The 24623-nt window shown below is 51.3% G+C and overlaps 1 protein-coding gene across 1 annotated transcript in view; it reads right to left on the reverse strand.

The window, feature by feature from the left end:
- Window positions 1–786: 786 nt before the first annotated feature.
- The window catches only part of SRRM3 (serine/arginine repetitive matrix 3), an 87928-nt gene continuing 64091 nt past the window's right edge, over window positions 787–24623 (reverse strand). The window contains exons 11-14 of the mRNA XM_077836777.1: window positions 8681–9024; window positions 6880–7092; window positions 5630–5767; window positions 787–997 (exon numbers count right to left, since the gene is read on the reverse strand). Of these exons, the coding sequence (XP_077692903.1) occupies window positions 787–997; window positions 5630–5767; window positions 6880–7092; window positions 8681–9024 (906 nt within the window). The remainder of the gene's footprint in view (window positions 998–5629; window positions 5768–6879; window positions 7093–8680; window positions 9025–24623) is intronic.

Consider the following 24623-nt stretch of genomic DNA (forward strand, 5'->3'; position numbering starts at 1 on the left):
CCCCCAACACCCCCTCTTCTCCCCCTACCCCACCTCATCCTGCCTCCTTTAGCGCCCCCCCCCCGCAAATTTATACAGTTGTGCTCAAAAAATAAATTAAATGAAATAAAGCACAAGGACCTTTTGACGGGCCTGAGCAACATAAATAGAAACAACCCATCCCAAACCTTCCTTGGGTCCATGAGCTTTTTGTTCATGAAAGGCCCCCCCCCGTGGGAGGGTCCAGTCCAAGGTCTCTGTTAAGCATTTTGTTCCCTTGCTCCATGCCCCCCGATCCCCCCACCCCAGCATTTGTTTGTAGACATGAAAACCACCCCCCCTCCCACCCCAAAAGCAACCCATGACGTTTTGGAGTCCGCCCTGCCCCTCGTGATGGGCGACAGCAGGGTTGTATTTGCCCGGTCACTGCAGCCTGCTGGGAGTAACATCAGCCTGGCCGCCTCCTCCGCTGCCCTGCATGCCCCTTCAGCCAGGGCAACAACGGGGGCTGGGCGCTGCCTGCATCCCACTCCTCAGCCTCGAGCTCCAGCTGTTAGCAGCTGCCACGGTTGCCCCTCAAACCTCCCCTCCCCACCCCGATCAGCTGTCTCAGCTCCTGGGCTGGAGGGTCTCACCTGGCGGCTCCATCTCCCTCTTCAAGGAGAAGGCGAGGATGTGCTGGAAGGACCAGGCCAGCTTGGGTGAGAGGGGTGGGCACGGAGCCCGGTGACGGGTGGGGCCTGGGCACCCTAGAGCCAACGGGGGCAGGGTGGAAAGGGGAGCGAGAGGGGCATGCCTGCTGCTGGCTCAGAACCCGGCGCTCTCCGAGCTGCTGTGGCTGTTGTAGCTGGGGCTGGGGCTGGGGCTGCGAGAGCGGCTCTGGGGGCTGCGAGTCCGGCTCCGGCTGGTACTGTAGCTGTCGTAGCTCCGGCTGTGGCTCCGGCTGTACGAGTAGCTGCTCAGGGAGCTGGAAGAGGAAGGGCTGGGTCTGTAGTAGGGGATCGGGCGCTTGCGGGCACTGCAAATGAAAGGGAAACTGAGTCAGGGCCAGGCTCGGCAAGACAGGGGGTTGGATTTGGTTCTGGGCTTTGGCTTGAGCACAGAGGGGGAAGCTGAGAGGAGCGGGGGCTTTAGTTTAGTGCCAGCTGAGCCCCACATTTACCCCCTTTCCCCCCCCCCACCCAAACAATGGGCAAGTTTAGATTCAGATCTGGATCCAAATGTCCTGGCTCAATGGGCCGGACCCAAGGCCAGCTCTGGGCCAGAACTCTGCCCAAAACAGCAGAATCTCATGGCCTGGCCTCAGAGCGGCAGGACTGGGGTGGGGGGGTGGGCGGGAGGGGGAAAGGGGGTGCGTGCTGCTCCTTTACAAGGTGATGCTGCTAGGGAACGTGGCTGACACCTGTGCCTTGAGGAGGCATGAGCTGCATTAATCTTCTCGCCAAACCCCACTGCCAGCCCCCCTGGCTGCCCCCACAGTGCCCAAGCCGTGGCCCCTGGGTGTTAGTCCTGGATTAGGAGGCTACGACAGAGCAGGAAAAAGGTTAATTGTAGCGTGTGGTTTTTTTCCCCCGACACCAAAGAGTTAAAGCTGCTGAAAAACAGAAGTTAGGGATTAGTGGGGGGGCTAGGCCAGGCCAGGGTTGGAGGGCTGAGCTGCTGCTAATTCCCGTGGGGTGGGGGGGAGAGAACAAACCTGCCCTTGGGTTCTCCCCCAGCCCAAAGAGGAGGGTCCCGCTCTCCCTGCCCCCATTCAATATGCCAGGTGCCTGGGGGTCGGGGACGGGGACAGGGCCAGTGCCCGGGAGGCACCGTGCAAGGGAACCAGACGTCAGAGGGGAAGAAACGAAGGGGAAGCTAAGAACTGGGGGAAAGGAGAAGTGAGGCCAGAGCAGGTTTCCTGTAGGATTGGATCTCTTGACCCCCCACAGCTCCCTGATACCTTTTGTGGCCCCCTCCCAAGTCCTCCCCCATGGATCCTAAGACCCCCAACTCTTCCCCCCTGTGGCCTCCAAACCCTCCCCCTGGGCCTCTTGACCACCAGACCCTGCGAGGATGCTCTCTTGTGGACTTCCCTGTCCTTCCCTGGGGGCCTCCAGGGGCCTTTCTCTGGGGGGTCCCCCAAACCTGCCCTACTGGCCCTTCACCCCACCCCACTTCCTCATCACCTTGCCCCCTGAGCCTTACGCCCTTCTGCAGCTGGCCTCCCCCCAGCACAGTCCCCAGTAAGCCCACCTCACACGTGGCCCCTCTTCCTTGGCTCAGCCCCATTCACAAACGCCTCGCCCCACCCTAGACTCAGAGGGCAGCTCCGGCGGGAGAGGCTTAGGGGGTTAGCCCCTCAGCTGCAAGGCTCTCTGCAGCAGGCAATGGCAGGGAGCCAGGATGCTGGGCCCAGAAGCCCACTCAGACAGACTCCATCGCCCCTGACCCCGGCACTCGCAGGCTCAGGCCAGTGGGGCTGGGGCTCCCAGCAGGCAGCGAACCGGTGAGGAAGGAGTGAACGTTACCAAACCACCCCTGGCAGCCCCCAGCCGCCGGATGCACCCCCCCACCCCCCAAACACTGCCCGCCCCAGTGAGTGGTGTTAGTGGGAGCAACAGAGAGAGACAGACGCAGCTAAGCGCTGAAGGCCTCACACGGTGAATTCAGGGAGACGCGGGGAGCGGGGTCCTGGGCACCATGGTCACCAGGCCCGCGGCGACGCTCTCCGAGAGGAACCTTGAGACGGGCTGGAAAAGGAGAGGTTGGCATCAATAAGGGAGGCGGGGAGGAACAGGTCAGACAAACACCCGGGGCTCAGATGCAAACAAGGACACTCCAGACGCCTGCTGAGTCTTCCCATAGGCTGGACGGGGGCTTGGTGCTCCTTTGCAAGCAAGAGGCCCCGAGGCATCATCCCGTGTTTCTATCTTAGGGGTGTACGTGGCCCTCCACGCTCACATTCCTGCAGTTTCTGGGCACATCGCTAGCTTTGCAGCACTGCCGGGAGGCAGGGTCAGGCTGTTATTCCCCATTTTTACAGAAGGGAAACTGTGGCACAGAGCAGCTATGTGACTTGCCCCAGGTCCCACAGCAAACCTGGGGAGAGCAGGGACCTGAGCACAGGGATCCCAAATCCTAGGCTCATGTGCTAACCCTTGTACCACCCTTCCGCCACTTATTTGGGCCCACTGCTCCATTTCTGCCTCGATCCACCTCCCAGCCTAGCCAACCCCAAACAATCAGGACTCAGCCCCCCCCCCCAAAATCATGATATTGGCTTTAAAAAAAAAATTCACATAATTGTGACTACAGTAAATGTCAGGGGCTGTTTAGTTGCTGTCTGGGTTTTATGCCTTCAGGGGGAGGTCATGGCTTCAGGCTTTTTCCCCACCAGTGGAAGGGCTAGGAGTTCCCTTTTCTTAAAAAAATGAAAGCTGAGATTCTCTGTAATCACAGGACTCCAGCAGCTGGGGCTTTAAGAGAAACACCAAGCACTGTGAGACTGGTAATAAAATCACGCAGCTGGGCAAGGCTGCACCAGGGCTAGAGTCCACTAACACCGTGGGGCCCCCACCCAAGTCCCTTCTGTGATGATCCTATCCAGCCCCTATGGCTTGCCATGTGGGAGACAGGGAAGGAGCACATGTGTGTGTGCATGTGTCTGGGGTGATTTGGCGGAGTAGGACTGAGCGCCAAAATAGGACTGTGGGCCCAATTCTGCATTGTCCTGTGACAACGCCCATGGCTTCCCAGGAAGCGCAAGCCAGCAGCAAGCTTGCCTTGTTACGATAGACCCTGGACTCACTTCTAGGTGACTCGTTGGGTGCTGGGGTGGAACGGCTGCACGTTGCAACAAGACCCCCCCAAAGGCCTCCCTCTGACTCTGGAAATGCAGCTCCTGGTGAGGCCAGAAGCTGAGCTACAGAGGTTTGAAACTGGCCTCTTACATCGGGGACTCTCTGCCCATCCCATCCAATGGGTGTCACTTCAGCCGAGAGAAGGAGCCAGATGGCTGGGTCCCCGCCTTGCCCTCTGGAGCAGATGTCATTGCTCTAGCATTCACAGAAAGGGACAATGCCAGTGGCATCACCCCACCCATACACCCTCCAGTGGCTGATGCCATTACAGCCCAGATCACAGGACACTGGAGCATCCCAAAATCCCAGGGGACTGAAAATACAGCACTTTTGTATGGGGCACTACATCTGTTCTTGTCTGTAGCGTCTCATAGCCAGGCCCTGCAGGTTTCACAGACCGAGAAATCAACCCATCTAGCACCCTTCCAGTATCGCCCCTTCATGGAGGAAAAAAACCATTAGATCTGAAAGGCAACTTCAAGACCATGGCTTAATTACACCTGCGGGGGGAGGGTGGGCTGGGAACCAAGGTGAGTGCTGTACAGCACTGTATCAATAAGCCGTGGCATTGACTGCATGGCAGTAACACGGATTGTACACACACGCATCACAGGCGGGGGAAAGCAAGTTCCTGCTCCGTTACCTCCCTTTCCAGTGGTGTCACCTTGCAACACGGCTTCTCCTTTGCAGTAACTGTTTTACTTGCGTCATCACCCTGGCCCTGCAAACCCACACCTGTGTAATGTCAAGCAGCCCCGGAACATCTGGGGCCTGTGACGCTCTAAAGATATGGGTCCAAGCTTCCTGCTGGTGCAAATGGGTGAAAGCTCCTTTGACTTCAGTGGTGTTTTGCCCATTTACATCAGCAGGGAATCTGGCCCATAGTAAGGCAGGACTGCATTACTCTAACGTCACAAAGCCACAGTGAGTTACAGGGGTCAATGACATCAGCATTTTACACCATCATGTATTCCATTGGCTTCATATACAGAAAAGCTATCGGAGAAATCCACAGAACACTTTAGCTCATTACATTGGTACTAATTTTCCTGTCCTCTCTGCCTCTTAAGCCTTGAGTCTAATTGTCAGGGGCAAGTTAGTGCTACAATTCTCACCACTGTGACCTAAGGCTGGTTTTCCATAAATCCAGCTGTCCAAATATTAATGTCACAATTGACAGTAGCTAGAAAGAAACAGGTTAGAAAAGGCAAATCTCAGTTTGAGGTTTAAGTTTCTAGCTCTGAACAAGATTCTAGTCTTTCAAACTGGGTCTGGTCTCAGATTAACTATTGCCCAGGTTGGAATTTAGGACTGAGATCTTTGTTTAATTTCAAAGAGAGGGAGATTCTGCATTTACAGCGCACGAGAGAAACAGATCTGGGGCAGGATCTTTTGTTTTACAATATAAATAAAATGTTAATAAAAGAAAACATGTATTAACTTATTTTGAAGGATCTTAGAAGCTTGTAATGTTGGTATCTATCTATCGATCCCCATACACACTCATCTATCTATCTATCTACTATGGGGCCCAAGGTTCACCACAGGGGCCTTGTCTAGACTAGGATTTGTACAGTGCTAGCTAACATAGGTGAACAGCCTAGTGTAGACAAGGCAGTGTACCTTTAACACCTGGGAAATTGATTGAATTAACTCTCTCTTTGCTGACCAGCTGCAGCAACCTGGGCTCTGTCTTTGCAGAGGAGCAAAGGGCGTTTTGGGGGCGGACACTGGGGGTTTGAGGCTATCAGTGAATGAGTAAAACCCCTGAGCTGAGCCGGAGCTGAGCCCCGGCACCATGGAGCTACCTTGTAATTCTTCTGGGCTCCATGAAGCTGGGAGAGTCACGCCTCCTCTTCCTGATAGGGGAATAGCTTCTGGAGCGGCGCCTGGCCCGGGCAGGATCCGTGTCACTGTGCCGTGTTCGGGGCTCGTTGTCTTTCTCTCTGGATCCAAACCACACATGTTAGCTGGGTCGGCATGCATCGTGGTGCGCGCACATGTCTGCTACAGGCCTATACGTAGGCCCTGTGTGATCTGTGTCGGCGTGAGTCCGCATTTACTTGTGTATACATGCTGACCCCATAGGTGGGTCATGTGTGGGAATGGAACCCAGGACCTGTGGGTTAAAAACACAGGCCTCTACTGGCTGAGCTAAAGGAACGGCGCCGGTAGTTTGGAGCCAGTAGCAGACTCATAAACCCCTTGCCTTGTCTAGCCACTAGGGCAAGACAAAGAGCCACACCAGGTTAGCTCAGGTTACAGCTGCGACCACACATGGCTTCCGTGGTCACATAAAAGTTGGCACTGGAACAGGTCTATTCGGTCCCATCTAGTCCACCTCCGTGCAGGGCTCTGACCGCTTTGCTTTGACTGTCCCACCAGATGGGGATTCCGTCGCTTGTCCACCTGTGTGTGTCTACACCCAGACAGGTGGCAGGCTGGCTGCAATGGGGCTAGCCCTGGGGACCATGCAGAAACCTCAGCTAGTGCAGAATGTGGCAGCATCTCCAGGGAGGTGGTCACCCTTGTGTGCCCCAGGCTGCCTCGGTTGCCCTCAGATCTCCGGGTGCAATTCGCCACCCCCCTGCCTGATCCATTAAGCTCTCTGTGGTTTGGGTGCCGAGCCTCTTAGAGATGCTGGTGTCTCTCTCCCTGCCCTCCTTACCCCAGCCACTGAGCTCAGCCAGGAAGGCTGGAGCCGAGTACCCCTTGATGACCATGTACAGAGAAGAGAAAAGACGTTCCCAGTGAAGGAAGTGGTTTCCTTCACCTTGGTCCGACAGAGATTGTTGCCCTTCTGGCCATGTTACAAAGCACATTTATCTGCTCAAGCCTCTCCTGATTGGATGGGTAGGTGTGCAAGGCACATGTCTCCATGGGTACATTTGACCCCATGTGTGTGCTGGTGTCCTTGTGCGAACACTGGCTGGGTGCCTATCTGTGCCCAAGTGTCTGCTGGCATCCTGACCTATGCCTTTGCCAGTGTGTCTCTGTGCCCATGTACCACCCCACCCTGTGATCCTGTCTGGGGGGACGTGTGCTGCTGGGGCCTCACCTGCTTGAGTTTTTTTTCTGCGATGGAGACTGGCTCCGGCTCCGTGCTGGTCTTTTCTCCCGGGATCGCGACCGGGATTTGGATGGGGAGCCGCTGGAGCTCCAGGAGCTGCTATGGGACAGGCTCTTCCTTCTCTCGGAGTTGTGCCTGGAGTGCTTGACAGGAGACTGGGAGCCGCTGTTTGGCCTGCCCCGGTGGTGTCTGTCCTTCACCCTGCAAGACCATTGGATCAGACAGCCAGTCACTATCTCAGCCCCACTCCCTGTCACCCGCTGGCCTCCACCAGGTTTCCAAGGAGACAGGAACACCCCACTTCCAGTTGAATCCCTTGAGAACAATGCGGCGTGGGCATCCAGGAGCAACAACAGTTAGGGCCTGATTTTCAGAAGTGCTGGGCACCCATAATGCCAAATGACGTCAATGGGACCCTTGGGTGTTCTGAAAATCAGGCCATGAACATTCAGTGACCCCACATGACTGTGTCAATTAGGGTACCCATCAATGACTAATATAGGGCTAATTTTATTCTTTAGTAGAATGGCTATTTCTGCTGCCAAGGCACTCCCTATACTGTATATAATTAACCTATGGAACTCACTGCCACAAGATAATACTTAGGCCAAGTTTAGCAGGATGCCAAAAAGTCTGAGACAGTCATATGACTAATAGGAACCTCAACAGTTCCATTAGACGGGACAAATATTTGTGAAAGGGATACAAATCCGCATGCTTCAGGGCATAAGCCAACCACTCACTTTCAGGGGTCAGGAAGAAACTTCCCCAAGGAGCAGATTATTCCACAATTGTTCACTAAAAGGTTTCTAGCACCTTCTTCTGAAGCATCTGGCACCAGCCACTGTGAGGACCTGGACTGTATGGACCAATGGTCTGATACAACCTGGTGATACCTGTCTTCCACGTATTGGGAAACAGAGGCTACAGTGGTTTTGGGTTGCAGTGTACAGTGTCTGATCCTGATTCTCAGGGGATTGCCATGCGCTCCACAAGAAGATCAGAAGAGAATAAACTGGAAGTAGCTTTTCTCCTTTGGGCGCGTTTCCCTGCAAACCTGGAATGTGCACACCTGAAACCTGCATCTCTAGGTCTGGCACTGCTCCGATACCATTTCCAATCTATAGACAGGGCAGATCAGGGAGGGCAGGTGGGGGTCCCGCTCACTGGGCCAGTGAGTCCTGTGCAACGAAAGCCCTCTATCCAGCCTACATTTCCCCTTCCTTAATGCTCCTACCCAGCCGGAGCAATCCGTGGTGTGAATGCCCTTTGGAGCCATGTAGCCTGTGCTCACATCTCCCCTTTAGGAGCTCCTCTGCCTAGCAGGTAGAACCCCGCAAGCCAGTCCTCCAGCGCCAGGATCATTTCCACCACTCTTCTCTGCGCTGCTCCCAGCCTGCCAGTCAAACTTTGCCCCACAGTGAACACCGGGTGCTGGGGCGATCGCATCATCGCCAACAGAAGGGGCCCTGTTAGCTCCAAGGCCTCTGCTTAATGGGTTTCTCGCTCTATCACAGACCCCCTCCCCATGGCATCTCCGCCTCTCGCATGCTTTAATGTCTTTACCCGGCTCCTGCTGTGAGCCGCATTGGACAGGCAGAGAACTGTGGCCCGGAAAGGCAACGAGACACCCAAGGGAGTGCAGGGAGTTTATGGCAGGGCAGAGAATTGAACCCAGCTATCCAGGGTGAAACACCAGTTGACCTCATGGGTGGAGGATCACGCCCTGCAGGCAGCGACCGGGCTCTGAGCTCTCCGGGGCCCCTCCCTTCACGGCCCCGACTCTTACTTTTTCAAATGCGCCCCATGGTTCTTCTCCGCCCCCCGCGTCGCTGGGTAGGGGTGCGAGCAGGCCGACCCCTCCGAATCGCTGCTGTAGTCGGTGTGGCTGAGCGAGTGGGGGGACTCCTTCTGGGCCGAGGCCTTGGCCTTGCTCCTCCCCTTGTGTTTGTGCAGTGACGCGGACCGGGAACGGCGTCGGTGGAGGTACTTGTCCCCTCCGGAGCATCGGCCTCCTTTCTCCGGCGACACTGACCGGGGGCTTCTGGGGCCGCGTCTGCCGCCCTTGGAGCGGGGGGACGGCGGCTCGGTCTTGACATGCCCCCTGGGAGAAGGGGACGTGGAGTCCAGCCTCTGACGGGAAGAAAGAAAACAGGGGTGGGGAGGAAAGAAGAGAAGAAAGAAGGGGAGAGAGGTCTTTAAAGGGGAACCCCAAGCCAGAAGTGCAATTCACAACGTCAACGCACATTGCATAAGGCAGGCTACACAGAACTCTACTCTGAATCTGCCCTCCTGCTCAGCCTTTCGACCTCAACAATGCAGCTCATGCAAATCTCCGCATGCAAAACACAAAAGAAATCCATAAATCAAAAACTGGAAGAAGGGAGGGAGACTTCAAATGAAAAACCATCTGAAACGGAGTTTAAAAAAAACCCAAAATAAACTGTGTGTAAACACCAAACAAACTAAAAAATATAAAAAATAAGAGAGAGGTTGGAGGGGGAAAATAAATTGGACTTAATGAGGAAAAACCAAACCAAACCAAACCGGGATATTGAAGGGAACGGGCCTGAGGGGAAGGAATGGAGTGGCGGGTCTTATACATAGTGTTTGGGTTGAAACAAACCAAGGTGTGAGGAAGACAGCACAGAAAGATGGCGAGGGGTGGGGCCGGGAGGTAATGGGCGTGGAGGGGGGCAGGGGGGAAAAAAGTATAAAAAACAAAAAGGAAGAGAAACATTAAAGAAAAAAAGAAAAGAAAAGAAAACTCCACAAATGTCGTCATTACTGAAATAAACGAATGGTTCTGAACTCTTCCTGGGAAACTGTTTTTATCTGTGAGTGCAGAGCCCTGCTGAGTTTTCACCAGCGCTCTACATGGACTCCTGCTTTCTGCTTCCATTTTTTTTTCCTTTTTGTTAAATTCTGATTTTTTTTTTTAAGTCCCTCTTGGTTAACATCCACTTACCAAAAAAGTGGCATTTCCTCCTTTAGTAGGTAAGGTATGAAGAGAAGGGAAAAGCGGGGCAATATAAGTGCATCATTAGATTCACAAAAATGCAAGAGAGAACGAGAGAGAGAGAGAGAGAGAGAGAAAGAAGAGAAATAAAACAAAACAACTCACTTCTCCTAGGCCTCGGAAACATCAACCATGTGAGAAACAAACTCTAGCTGGATTTGCATTTGCATCAGCTCTGCTTTGTTTGGTAAGCAAGTTCAGTGTAGGAGCACCGTTTTTTGGTTGGTTGGACGGCTTTTACTTAAAAACATTGAGTTCAAAGCCTTTAGACCCTGCATATTTCACCCAGTGCCCTGCTACTTAGGCATTCAATAGCATAATATCGGCCTGCCAGATCCAGCAAAGGCCTATAAGGAATTCTCCAGGACACTCTTGGCAATGAAATCCCATGGTGTGGATGGGAGCGGGGCAGTAGGGAAGTGGTACCAGCAAGTTTTTCCCCCAGTGGTAATATTCCAGAATCTAGCCAATGGCCCAAGTGGCACAAGAGAGGCCTGTGAGAAAGCAGTACAATTTCACATTGACTCGTAGCCATGATCTGGTGTGAGCCAGCATGTCGGCTAGAATCCCACCTTGCGTGGAATCACAGTGGCTCGATATGAAATATACACACGGATTTGCACACGAAGAGCTAGCTTCTGGGCCCTCGCAGTACCGCAGCAAAGCAAATGGGGGGAAACGGGGCACTTTCTCCCCTGGTTTGAAATCAGTGTAAGCGAGAGAAAACTTCGCTGACGCTGTCTGGAACCGCGGGCGGAGCCGTCTTTTCATTTCCTTCCAACTGGGTGAAGACACCCCCTGGCGACTGAGCTGCACTGCTGATAGCTCAGCTAGCCTACGACTACAAAAGTGGGATCAGCATAGTGCACCCCGCTAAATAAAGTGAATCAACAAACTGCTGCCATGCTGTTCATGGCATCCCTGCCCATTGGGTTCACTTGCCTATAGGGCTCTAGTGACACTGTATAAGATTAGCCAAGTCAGACCCCTTTGAGGAGCTCAGCATTATTCCACAGATAGGGAAACTGAGGCACAGAGCAGTTGTGCTCACTCCCCTAGACCACACGACTTGAGTGGCTGGCTCTTGGGCTTCTATTTTACCCTCTGCCCATTTGTAAAACCAATGGAAGCGTGTGATATGCTGACAATAGAACCTACCAATGGTTCCTTCTAATTACTGTCAGTGCAAACTGCCCCAGGAATCACACCGATATAGACTATTTTAAGTCACACAAATGTTTGTATGTTTCAGTAGTATGTATCTTAACTCCACTCCAATTATAGGTTATAGAACTTAGGGCTGATACTGCTTCAAGGGGAAAAAGAGCAAACCATGGGCCATTAAAGCCAATGGAAAGGCTCCCACTGACTTCAGCGGGCTTCGGATCAGGCTGTATGAGGCTGAGTATCTCCAGAATTCCTGCAAGCAGTTATAGCCTGGTTCCTTCGAGCAGCCAGATGCCATTGAAAAGAGGTTGAGCTAATAAGCTGGGGAACAAAAAGGGGTCCTAAGTCTACCCTTAACTCTGCCCCACTCTCACGTGCTTTTCACCTTTACTGGATTTTCACCTCCCTGTTGCAATAGTGCTCTCTACCAAGTCACACCTGATAACACAATTGTTTTAGTCACGTCTTACTTTCATTCTCACCAGTGTCGCTTGCCACACGTCCTTACAGTTCATGCTGCTGTTTATCCTTAGCTTCGCTGGTGGGGGGGGTAGAGGGCCGACAAGCATAACGGATCCATGCCCCCGGCTGGATTCAGACCTGCACTTACCCAAGCCGCCTGTGCACCGTAATTCTGATCTGGAGCCCTGCCTGCGGTTCTGGGGCTGGGACCCCACACAGCTCTGTACAGGCACCTCACATCGGACCTAGATAGACCCCTGCTATTCCAGCCCTGGGACTTCACAAGGGCCATAATATTGTGCACTATGGCAATCCTAGGCCTGGGCTAAGCTGACAAACAGATTTGGGGCAGTTGCTGGCTAGAGATTAGCCCGAGAGTGAAAAGTTGATTGCCAGGTGGGGCAGGACCCAACCCTAGCTGTCCCATGGGGAAGGCTGCAGCATCCCCCTAACCAGTGCAGCCTCTTCAAAGGGGAATTGGGTTGGCCTGAGCGGTACCTGGTAGGCAGCTCTGGAGACTGACGTCCGCTCTTTACCCACAGATCAGACAAGGCAAGGGACTCGGCTGCACGAGTTTCTCCCACCCCGCCCCGGTGTCTCCGCACTGCTAGGGAGACATTGTGTCCTACGGGCGAGGGTCTGTCTCCCGGAGCTCTTCTGTGCTGGGCCGGCCAGCACAGGGCGTAGTGAGGGGAGTTTACTGACATGGATTCCAGTGCACGTGGCACTGACCCGAGACCACTGGAATTCACAACGGGGAAAGGCTGGCTGCCAGGTGGAAACCTGGGCCCCTCAATATAACTTTAGGCTCCTAAATCCAAGTGGCCTCCTATTCAGAGCTGCTCCCAGTCCCACTTTCCTCTGGCTGCCCAGATTCAGGAAATGATTCCTATGATATACCAAGGGGTTTGGTGCCCAACTCCTACTGGATTCCAAAGAGATTTGGGCAACCTCCTAACTCCCTGGGGCTCCTCTGAAAGACCCAGCCTGGGTGCTTAAGGTTAGGCTCCTACATTCATATTTAGGCACTTAAGTGGCCTGATTTTGAAGACTACTGAGCAGCGGCCAGTGCATTCAGCGGGTACAGGACTGGTCCCATACGTGATGACGAGGTCTTAGTGTGAACAGAGTGCAGTGGCTTGTAAAGATGAACTCAACTTTGCCTCTGAACCCTCCCTCTCCTGGTCTCTCTTGCAGTATCAGGGGCAAAGACCTGAGCTTTGAGTTCTGGGTCCAGACAGGGCCCCAGGGCCTTTTCTCTCAGTGTCCTTTGCTGCCTCTTGGCCCATCTCAGCTGACACTAGGGGTAGGATGGGTTACATCAGCTTGGATGGCTTTCCCTGGACGACTGATTGGTAGCAACACACTAAACACTCCAGGGGAAGAAACACCATGCAGTCAGATGTTTCAAACCCAGAACAACTGCAAACCAGGCACGGGGAGGTATAATCACCCAGCGACATGCCCTTGACTCGCTGCATGAGCATTTCCACTCTCATCTCCTGACTCAAGGACACCTACTCCCCTCCCAGCTCAGATTCTCCTGCCCAGGGGCTTTGTAACATCCCCACCCCCACGATTTATCCTTCCTCGCCCCCAGCTCCTCAGTGTCACAGCCCAGGGATGCTTGTTCCTGCATTTCCACCTTGTGTCTACATCTGAGGATTCCCCCTGTGCCCCACATCGCAGGGTCCCTGACCTTATCTCACGTCCTGGGGGCGTCCCTGGCCGAGGAGTTTCCCTGGCATCTCAGCACCTTCAGACAAAACGAACAGTAACAACAGTCATAGCGAATCAAAGCTGCAAGCAACAGTCCTGAACTAAGCAACTCACAATGGCACACAAGTGGCTAGCGTTGAGACCTGTAGCAATCCTCTCGGCTGCACTTGGGAAGCACACATCCATGATCATTGCTCAGCCGTTTGAGCGAACCTGTCACGCAGAGATGGAAAACGTATGCCGTTCTTACAGGACTGAGCCCCACTTCACACTTATTCAGACACTTAAGGCCGACATTTTTGACACTGATGGTAATTAACTGAGGGAACAATTTTCCAAGGGCCCTGGTGGATTCTCCGTCACGGACAATTTTTAAATCCGGATGGGATAGTTTTCTAACAGCTCTGCTCTAGGAATTATTTTGGGGCAGGTCTCCGGCCTGTGCTGTGCAGGAGGGGCAGGCCAGGTGATCACAATGGTCCCTTCTGCCTTAGCAGCTATGAATCTACACCCCCATCACAACAATAACCAACTCCTCCCTAACGGGAGAGGTGCTTAGTGACAGGTGAACATAGCGCATTTGAAGTGGAGATCTCTGCTCTAGTTACCTAGTTCAGACCAGGTGACCAGTTTTTACCGTTAGGCTCCTGAGTTAGGTCACCTGCTTCCACATCTGGGCAACCAAATCGGCACGTAGGCCCGGATTTCAAAAGGTGTTTAGGAGTGGCTCTGCTAAGTGATTTGGGAGCCCCAGGCCCATTTCTAAGGAATTTGGGTGCCTAATTCCCACTGAAATGAGTCTTAGGCACCCACATCACTTTCGACAATGAAACTTAGACTCCTAAGTCAGTTAGGAGTCGCACTGCTGAGCGGCACACCACGTAAACGCCTGTCAAAAGCGGGAGCCTTTGAGGATCTGGACCATAGCTATGTGCATCAGATTTAGTTCTGATCTGAGGACCTGAAGGCTCCATCCTCTCCCCATTCAAGTCAATGATAAAGCTCCTGTTGAGCTTTGGCACAGACTCCAACTGCACAGCTGGGTGACTTGATGAAGATGCCCGTGTACAATAACAGGACTCTGCCTCGGTGGGTTGGAATCAGGGCAATTTCTGCATGTGCGGCCTGCCTTTCAGGGACTCACACGGGTAGGGTTTAGATGCGCCATAGGCAGCAGCAGGCGGAAATTGCTATAACATACAGCAGCAGCATTGCTCAAGGTTTCCAGCTGAATTTTGTCCGGGGCATCACGGCTCAATGCCGTGGGTAGGCTGGCGTCCTCAGCGCTTGGGATGAGAGCAGTGACCCAGGCAGGAGGAAAAGGTTGCATTGTAAAAGGGACGCGCTTAAATTTCCTTGCAAGCAAACTGGTAATTAGCAGGGCTGGGAAGCGGAATCTGGGGAAAGCTCATGAGTGTTAGCGAGGCTCTGGGGAAGACACACGGATTGGGACTGAAAGTCACCCCACCTTTAAAATGTACCTGGATGTGGCAGGGCTCCTTTAATAAGCTGCCATGGGGACTAACTCCCCCAGGTTGGGCGGACAGTATCCATGGATTCAGGCTACAGAGTACATACACCGCAATTACATCCAGTGCCCAGTAACTGCGTACTTGCGTGGGAAGACACAGCCCACTTCATTTCCCTTCCTAGCATGCTCTCCCATGATTCTGCAGAGGAGACACCGAGTGGCTTGCTTAGGCTCTGGCCGGTTACACTCTTGTAACAGTGAAAATGACCATGCCCTCATTTCCGTTCTTTTGACCCTTTACCAAGACAGGGAGCGAGAGAAACTGCAGGTCTGCTTGTTGAGCTATAGCTACCCTCCAGACCTCCCTCCCTCTCTCCATCTGTCTTGGTTTCTTTGTTATCTCTGCTAGCACCGGGAGTGGTGGAGAGAATCATCCTAAAATGCATTGTCAGGAATAAAAGCAAAATTGACCAACATTATAACATTTAACCAGAGAAGCTCAAGGTCAACAGTGAGCAGGCTCCATTTGTGAGGATGCTTATTAAGTTGACAATGCCTTAGGGGGCTGGGAGGGGTTGGAATACCTCTCCCCAAGCTTAGAACCCAGTCCCTGCAGACGCGTGGTTCCTAGCAGGCGGTGGGCTACTAACAGTGGTAAGCACGGTGGGTGAAATTCACCCTTGTGCATCGACGCAGCACAAGGCCTGTGCATGCATTACGTCCCCGTAAGCGCTAATTGTAAGGCCTTGCGTTGGTCCCGTGAATTTCACCCTTGTGCTAAGTTAGCACGGCCAAGCTTTTCAAAACCGAGCCCCTAACGCAGGGCTCATGAAGCCATACGTAGGTCCCTGGCTCATTCCCATAGCAGTGAAGGGGAGTTCTGGGAGGCTGGTCACTTCTGGCAGTCAGCCAGGTGCCGCAATACCAGTTTGGGAACCTAGGTGTGTGACTTTGAAAGGCCTCCTCCGCACCCCTGCATTTGCATGATCAGGCCCATCATTTACAACATGCTTTCTGGCATCAATTCAGCAAAGCACCTATGCACATGTATTAAAGTCAATGGGACATAAGCAGGTCCTTAAAGTTAAGTATGTATTTAAGTGTTTTTCCTTATAGGTATGATTTGCTGAATCAAGACCAAATCCAACCAAAATTGCTTCTTGCTTTGCTTCTTAGGCTGAGCCAGACATCACAAATGGAACAAGAGGCTGATTAAAAGACGACAAAAAGGAGACCATCTCTATATTTTCTCTCCCGTCCCCCTTAATGACCTAAACTTCCTCAACTTTCAATAACCCAAGAAATAAACAGGCTGGAATAATCATTGGAATCGCTGGTCCTTTTTCATATGGTCTTGTCTCTATTTGTCATTAAGTTTGTTTGTCTTGTTACCCAGCCCCTAAAAAATCACAGAGGAAATCAAATTGACTAGACAGAATTATACCATTTATGGAAACAAACACAAAGTTGGAGGGCTAAAACACACAGAAATGCATTCTAACCACGGAACAAGAAACGGGGCAGGAGGAAAGGAAAGAAAAAAAGAAAAAAAATTACATGGACAGAAAAAAAAAAGTGAAAGAAGAGCATGGCTTTGTAGCTAACTGGGAAAAATAATACAAGTTAAAAAATTATACAGAGCCACCAAAAAGACAAAATGAAAGAGAAAAAGAGAGAGAGAGAGAGAGAGAATAACATTAAATCAAGCTACGGTGCTTTTCAACAGGCTGATCTGCAGAAGTGAACGTGCAGAGGCGGACAAAATACCTACCTTCTGCTTTGTCAGTGACAGGAATGCAATAATAAAAAAGAAAACAATAAACTCCACATTTGGAGTGCAGAATGGGAAAAAGACAATGACTCTTTAGTAATGTGATTTAGACCCCTTTGTAATCAAGTTTGCGTTGTTCTGAACTGGTTTGGCTTGTTGGCATTGGTCTGGTTTTCACTGATCTTGTTGAGCGGGTGAAGGAGGCAGCCGTATTGGGGGTTCGTTTGGTGGTTCAACCAGCCCTCTAAATAGCAGCGCTTCTGTTCTGTTTTAAAGTCTCTACATACCATCACAAAGTCCCAAAGAGCATGCAAGTAAAGCAACGGATGAAGGCAGAACATGTCAAGGTTTACTGGGTTATTTGGGCACTGGGGTAGGCTAAGAGTGGCCCACAGAAAAAAAAAAAAAGAGAGAGAGAGAGAGAGAGAGAGAGAGAGTGAGTATGGGAGAGAGGAAAAGAGAGAGACGGGAAGTGAAGGGAAGCCAACCAGAGTGAAAGGATGGGATGAAAATCTGAATGGTCCATTTAAAAGGGAAGCCAACTCCACCTGAACACTGACAATATTGTTTGTTTGCCCCCAACAGGCCAATACTCCCCCGAGGCTAATTTTAGGGGTGGGGTTTGGTGAATACACAGTTCAAGGAACACACCCAGTCAATACAGCCTCCCTATTTCCAAGCTCCCTGACTGCTCTCCGGGGGTTGAGGGGTGAGCAATGCTGCCTGCTAGACGATGAAGTAGTAGAGGTGTCAAGCCCCGCTCCACCAAAGCGCACAGTGGGGCCAACTCTTACGATAGGTTTCAGAGTAACAGCCGTGTTAGTCTGTATCTGCAAAAAGAACAGGAGGACTTATGGCACCTTAGAGACTAACCAATTTATTTGAGCATAAGCTTTCGTGAGCTACAGCTCACTTCATCGGATGCATACTGTGGAAAAGAAAGAAGATGTTCTTATACACACAAAGCATGAAAAGTCACTACTACAGGACAGGCCCAACAAAGAAAATAACAGAACGCCACTAACCATCACCTTCAGCCCCCAACTAAAACCCTCCAACGCATTATTAAGGATCTACAACCTATCCTGAAGGATGACCCAACACTCTCACAGATCTTGGGAGACAGGCCAGTCCTTGCCTACAGACAGCCCCGCACCCTGAAGCAAATACTCACCAGCAACCACATACCACACAACAGAACCACTAACCCAGGAACCTATCCTTGCAACAAAGCCCGTTGCCAACTGTGTCCACATATCTATTCAGGGGACACCGTCATAGGGCCTAATAACATCAGCCACACTATCAGAGGCTTGTTCACCTGCACATCTACCAATGTGATATATGCCATCATGTGCCAGCAATGCCCCTCTGCCATGTACATTGGTCAAACTGGACAGTCTCTACGTAAAAGAATAAATGGACACAAATCAGATGTCGAGAATTATAACATTCATCAACCAGTCGGAGAACACTTCAATCTCTCTGGTCACTCGATTTCTAATCTCAAAGTGACTATCCTTCAAAAAAAAAAACTTCGAAAACAGACTCCAACGAGAGACTGCTGAATTGGAATTAATTTGCAAATTGGATACAATTAACTTAGGCTTGAATAGAGACTGGGAATGGTTGAGTCATTATAAAAAGTAACCTATTCCCCCCCCCCCACTGTTCCTCAGACATTCTTGTTAAACCCTGGATTTGTGCTGGAAATGGCCCACCTTGATTATCATACACGTTGTAAGGAGAGTGATCACTTTAGATAAGCTATTACCAGCAGGAGAGTAGGGTGGGGGGAGAGAAAACCTTTTGTAGTGGTAAATACCCATTTTTTCATGGTCTGTGTGTATAAAAACATCTTCTGTATTTTCCACAGTATGCATCCGATGAAGTGAGCTGTCGCTCACGAAAGCTTATGCTCAAATAAATTGGTTAGTCTCTAAGGTGCCACAAGTCCTCCTTTTCTTTTTGCAACTCTTATGATGTTACCCCAAGGCTTATGCTCTTGGGTTAAAGTTTCCGGTCCCGGAGTTGCGAATCCATGAGAAACTCAGCTGTCAGGTTCTAGTCCCTGTGACTGTGGGGCAAAGCTTGAAACTGACTTGAATTCATTTCCATCCTACACAGGGTTTACAGTTTGGTTCAATGGCTCTCAGCACCCCCCCTCTACAAATTGTTCCAGCACCAGGGCAGGGACTGTCTTTTTGTTCTGAGTTTGTACAGTGCTGAGCACAGGCGGGCTCTGGTCCATGACTGGGGTTCCAAGGTGCTACCATGATACAAATAAATAAATACATAACAAGACTAATCATTAGATCTCGTTACTTACTTTTGTGCCTTGAGAGCAGAAAGAAAAGGACCTACGTTTTTTGGGGGGGGGAGGGGACTAGATTTTGAATTTGGAAATAAGTCCAGCGACTTTTCTTATCTGCACAGTTATCTTCCCTTTTAAATTCTCTGGTCAAAAGATGGAGATGGAAATACAATGTTCAACGGTTTGACTATTAAGATAACAGCTGTTTGTTTTTTTTTCCTTCTCCACATTAACACACGGCAAAGCACAGAGATTCGAGGACGACACAGCGACGACAGGGAAAGAAATAGAGAAACATAGAGTTTGCATTTCTGTACGTCACGAAGGGACAATAAATCAATGATTTTTAAAAAAGGAAACTAAACAAGGGAAAAGCACGTTCAGTCACCCTGCCCTCCCCCTCAGCCCTGCTTCTGCTGAGCAAGAAATGGAATTGTATATTACCGTTTTCAAACAGGAGGCTAAAGAAAAACACAGATGGGATTAAAAAGAAAACAAACCAAAAAGAGAGAGAGAGAGCTAGAGAGAGAGAGTTGTCGGAGAAAGGCACCGCCAGCGCTTGTTAACAAAAGGAACTCGTATTTATTCAGCCGTGACTCTGATATGATGGGGCAGCAATGAAGGGACACGGAGATGGGGGGGCTCTTTTTGGTAACCTCTGCATCGTTATCCAAACGACATGGTCAGCGGCTTGCTAAATCCACACGGGGCCTTTGATCCGGAGGGGGGCAGGGGTTGGGGGGTTGGGATTTCAGGGAAGGGTTCACAAAGACTAAGGACAATCGATAAACCACCATGGGTTTGTGAATTAGGGGGAGGGGTGCTTGTGGGATGGGAAGCAGAATCATAATAAAAATAAGCCATATTAAAAAAAAAACCCCACAATATAGAGGAAATCAAAGAGCTGCTACAGGGATTGGACTGAAATCTCTGGGTTGGGCAACATGATTGTTAGTGGGAATTAGCCTCGAAGGCAGTGGGGACTGGGGGGAGGGAAAGAAAGGAAGGGAAATATGAAAATGTAAAATTTGATTGCTGAAATATACTAGAGCCGTAGGATTGCATTTGCTTCAGGCTACTATACACCATTCCCCCCTGCCCCCGTGCAATAAGATCTCCAAAGCCCATCTCACCACATCCTGATTGTTACAGAATGAGCAGGAAATCCACCCCAGCTCTTTCCACTCTGTCCCAAAGCCCAACCAAGTCAATGCAGAGACACCCGCTGACTTGGACAGACTTTTGATCAGGCAGCATCCTGATACAGGAGGCAAAACAGGAGATCTCTGGTGCAAAGCTTGAAAGCACAGTTCAGAGTTCAAAGGCAGAACACTTCTCCCTGGCTCAGGGTGGCTCTTGGGAACCCTGTCCTAAAGCAAAGTTTTCTGATACTAGAGCGGAGTGGAAAGGGGGATTTCTGTCCTGTGGGGAATGCCGACACTTCAGCATTTGTTTTTGTCCCAAATTGGGATACAACGCTGAAAAATATTGAAATTTTTCTTGGACTGAAATGTTCTGAAAAATGCCAATTTGGAAATGGCGAATGCTTCTGTTTCAGCGGTTTTGATGGAAACGAAACATTCCAATGTTCCCAAATTGAGACGTTTCCTTGCAGTTGGTTGAAATGACCCAGACTGTTCCGTTGTGAGTCAGTTCAACATTAACCGGCATTTCCCTAGTGTGCCGCGTTGCTTCATGGGAGCTGGAGTTTGGATGGGACACGCCCATTCTCCTCTATGGGCTGGATTCTATGGCCAGACTACATTTCCCATGATGCACCACACCATTCAATAAGAGGAGAAACTATGTTACATCATGGAAGACGCAGGGTGCCTGACCCACAGGAGAGAACAGGCTCTTCAGATATCCTGAACTACAAGTCCCATGAGGCAATGCTGTCATTTAACGCTGAGCTGACTCAAAATGAAACATTTTGGATCTGTTCAACAAACCAAAACCTTTGGGCGAACTAACCCCAAATGAAATATTTTGGTTCCATTTTCCTAACAGAAAAATGGAAATTTTCTTCCAGAAAATTTTGATTTTGCACAAACTACATTTTCCGTCAAAAATCGTTTCAATGGAAAATTTCCGATCAGCTCCCTCCATTAAAGCCTTCTGCTGGGGGTGGAGGGGCATCTTTGTGTAAGGGTGAGGGGTGTTCCTCAATGATAGGCAATACTGCCAACTAAAATACTCAAAACCCAAGAGTCAGATCCATCTGAAATCACAAGATTGGCGTAAAAAGCCATGAGATTTTTTTTTTAATAAATAAATGTTGTGCTCTTTCTGAGGGAAGGCAGTGTTGCCTAGTGGATAGGGCATGGGACTGGTGGTCCAGTTCAACTCCTGACGCTGACGCTCAGTGACCATGGCCAAGTCACTTCCCTTCACTGTGCCTCAGTTTCCCCATCTGTAAAACGGGGATAATGACCCTGACCACCCTTGTGAAGTGCTTAGAGATCTAAAGATGAAAAGTGCTGTACAAGAGCTAGGGATTTTTTATTATTTTTATTTGTCTCTTCTCTGAGCCTTTAGGTTTCACATTTTCAAGCATTTTTCCACAACCAGGAGGGCTAGAAACTTATTAAGAAAAAAACCAAAGATTATGATTCTCTCATAATCACATGACTCCAGGAGGTGGAATTTTAAGAAAAACTCCAAATAGCACGAGACCTGCAATAAAATGATCAGAGCTGGCAATTCAGGACAGGCACATGGAGGGCAGAGCTGGTGGAAGCGCAAAATCCCCCTTCATGGGCAAATATTTTTGCAACTAGAAGTCCTGGATTCCGTTTGCTGGGATTTACGTCAGCTCATTCATTGCTCTTGAGTATTCAGAGGGCTGCTGTGGGAGCGCCAGAATCCTCACAAACAGCCATTTGTCTAACCCTTTGCAGCGAGAAGTGCTTTGCTCACTAGTTATTCCCGGCTGTTGGTCGGTTTCCTATTTAAAGTCAGGAATCAAACCCCGCCCCGACTCAGGTGGACAAGGAGGCTAAAGCGGAGCATGTGCTTGAGACAGCTGGCTGGTGAATGACGTGCGCGATGGACGCTGTCCAGACAGCCTATTTGCCAAGTGCTAACGAACGAAGCACTGGATAGAAATCAGGCAGCGTGAGACATTCGCTGACCACCAAAGGGGGTAGGGGCCCAGGCTTGCAAAGGGATCAGTGTGCACAAATTCCTGCTGCCCAAATGGCGCAAGGTCTTGCACTCGCCTCTCCCTTTGCAGAGCTGCCAGGCTTTGTACGGCCTCCTCTGTGACACGACACAGTCCCCGATTTCCCTCTTGGGACACCCCAATAGTGGGACAGGTGGGGGGAGGCAGCAGCCCGGCCCTGCATCCCACAGCTGCAGCGTGGATGGGCACAGCCCTGGTCAGAAGCCAATAGTGAGCAGGGGGGTTGGAAGGAGGCGGGGGTGATTATGGGGGAGGGATACTTCTTTGGGAAGCAGAGAGGCAGGAGAGCATGTTGGGGGTGGCGAGAGACAGGAGTATTGGGGGGCTGTAGGGGCAGGGCTGGAGCAGTCCCCATTCTGTCCCAGCTTCTTACCCTCCACCCCATTATCTTAGCCTGAGCCCTTCTACTCCTACCCCCCACCCTGTTCCCTATGTCCCTCTTCTGCCCCTCTGCCCACCCCCTGCTCTCCACCCCTCTGTATTCAGGTCAAATTGCTTCCCCCTTCTCTATGCAGGCTGGGTGCTATGGGGGGCGGGGGGGGGGGCACAGATGAAACACCGTTGATGCCACAGCAGTCCCTGCTGGCCCGGTGTAGCAATTGCTGGGAAAGTCTGGATCCATCCCTGTGGGGTCCCCGAGGCTCCAGCACAGGCTGGCCTTCCAGTCCTACTCAGCTTCTGATGCCAGCGTCAGGCCTTGATCCTAATTTTCAAAGCAACGAACGGATCAAGCCCCAGCTACAGCACAGACCAAATTCTGATCTGCGATCCCCGGCGACAGCTGTGTTTCTCTGGCACAGTGCAGGCCCCGAAGCCCAGAAGGAAGCTTGTGAGAGCTGGGTCTAAACCAGGATGAGGCCCGGTATCTGTTCTGAATCCACAGCAGTGAGTCACAATGTTGCTAGCACAGATCTGTGCACTAGTGCAAGGTATGGACCAAACCAATCGCATGCGCACTGCGACCGAGTCCCTGGTGTAAATAGCTCGCCATGTGCCTGCAAAGGGAACTTGGCCTACTGCTCTGATCGTCTGCATTACAGAGAATGAGATCCTTCTGAAGTGGGAAGAACACCCAGCCCCATAGCTTGCTCGTTCTTGGGCATGTAGATGCTGAGGACGAGGGAGAGGCAGTTTGCAGGCCTACACATGCTGATTTGTTTCAGCAGCAGCATTCCCTTGTGCCTGGCCTCATGGTAATCTGCTGGTTAGCTCAATGTGTTTGTCTCTCAGTTATTTGACTTTTGCTGCCTTGAGTGGCTGATTAGTCTGGAGGTCCCTGTCCAGCAAACAGTCTTCACACAACTCGCTCCTTCACCAGAGGCAGCTCATCTCACAGGGCAGAAAAATACGGTCTCAAATGCGATCCTGGCCCAGTTGTTGGAGACCTGATTCTGGTCTTGCTTACACTGGCTTCACACTCACATAGCGCCACTGACTTCAAGGGAGTGACTAGGGCTTCACGCCAATGCCACAGAAATCAGCTCGGTTCCGATTACCCAAACCTCAAATACCCAAAATACATCCAGTTATCGCAAACAGGCTCACGGCCCCTGCTGTGTATGAATTACACTGGTGCCGAGTCTTTGGTCAAGCTGGGGTAAGCTTTGAAGGCAGTAGCGTAACATGGCTGTGAGAGGAGATCCACAGAGAACATCAGCTCCTCAGAGACCGCCAGCATCCCGAAGGATTCGTTCAGCCCTCGGACAGCTGAGGCTGGGGGCCATACAGACAGACAGCTGTTTAACACTGGACCTGCGTCCAAACCGTGGTTCTCTGACCATCACCCAAAGTGGGCGTCTAGTTCCAAACTTTATACTGGGCCCAAACAGATCCCCAGATCTGGCTCCAAACTCAGGCCCATCTCGCTAACCCAGCGGCCTTTGACAGTCCATGCTTGGCTCTAACAGGAAAGGGCTGGATTTTTTGTTAGTTTTAACCCCCTTCATGCCTGTCTGAGATAAATCCAAGTGAGGTGCTGGGGCCCCATGCGTGCCTGTCAGCAGCCATGGCTGGTCACTCCAGCCTGAGGATGGAGCAGACTCCCGCCCCTCAACTTCAACAGGAGCCCTGTGCCCGGCGTGCTGACTGGATGGGGTCCTGGGTGATGTGGGCAGACGAGCCCTTAGCAGCTGGGGTTCTGTCTCAGAAGCACCTGGGGGTTTGTTTCACACAACCCTGGCCAGGGTTTAATGGGCTGAAACAATTTGGATTCCAGGATTAGCTGAGAAAAAAAAACAAAAAAAAAACCCGCAACAGCCCGTTTTAAAGTTCAGCCCCGGGGCGGTAAGATCCCGAAGCACGGAACAGCCCTTCCCAGCAGGTGCCCAATGATCCCAGGTGCCCTACAAGCGCCCAACGGCTCAGCCGTGAAAATACAGCCCTGCCGCGCAAGGAGCCTCCTCATGCCCAGATGGTGTCCTGGCGAAGGTTGACGCGAAGGGCTGGCTGGGGAGTTCCCCGCATGAAGAGTCTGGGTTTGTGGAAAGGAGATTGCCCCCCACCCCAGGAAAATCCCTCTGTTGGTTTTCTCATCTGTCTGCTGCCGAGAGGTATCCCGAGCTCTGAGCTGGGTTCTGGGCACCCGGAGACCTTTCCCCACCTACTGCCCAGCCCAGGGGAGCCACA

The sequence above is a fragment of the Eretmochelys imbricata genome, chromosome 17 (assembly GCF_965152235.1).
Source record: "Eretmochelys imbricata isolate rEreImb1 chromosome 17, rEreImb1.hap1, whole genome shotgun sequence".
Lineage (NCBI taxonomy): Eukaryota > Metazoa > Chordata > Testudines > Cheloniidae > Eretmochelys > Eretmochelys imbricata.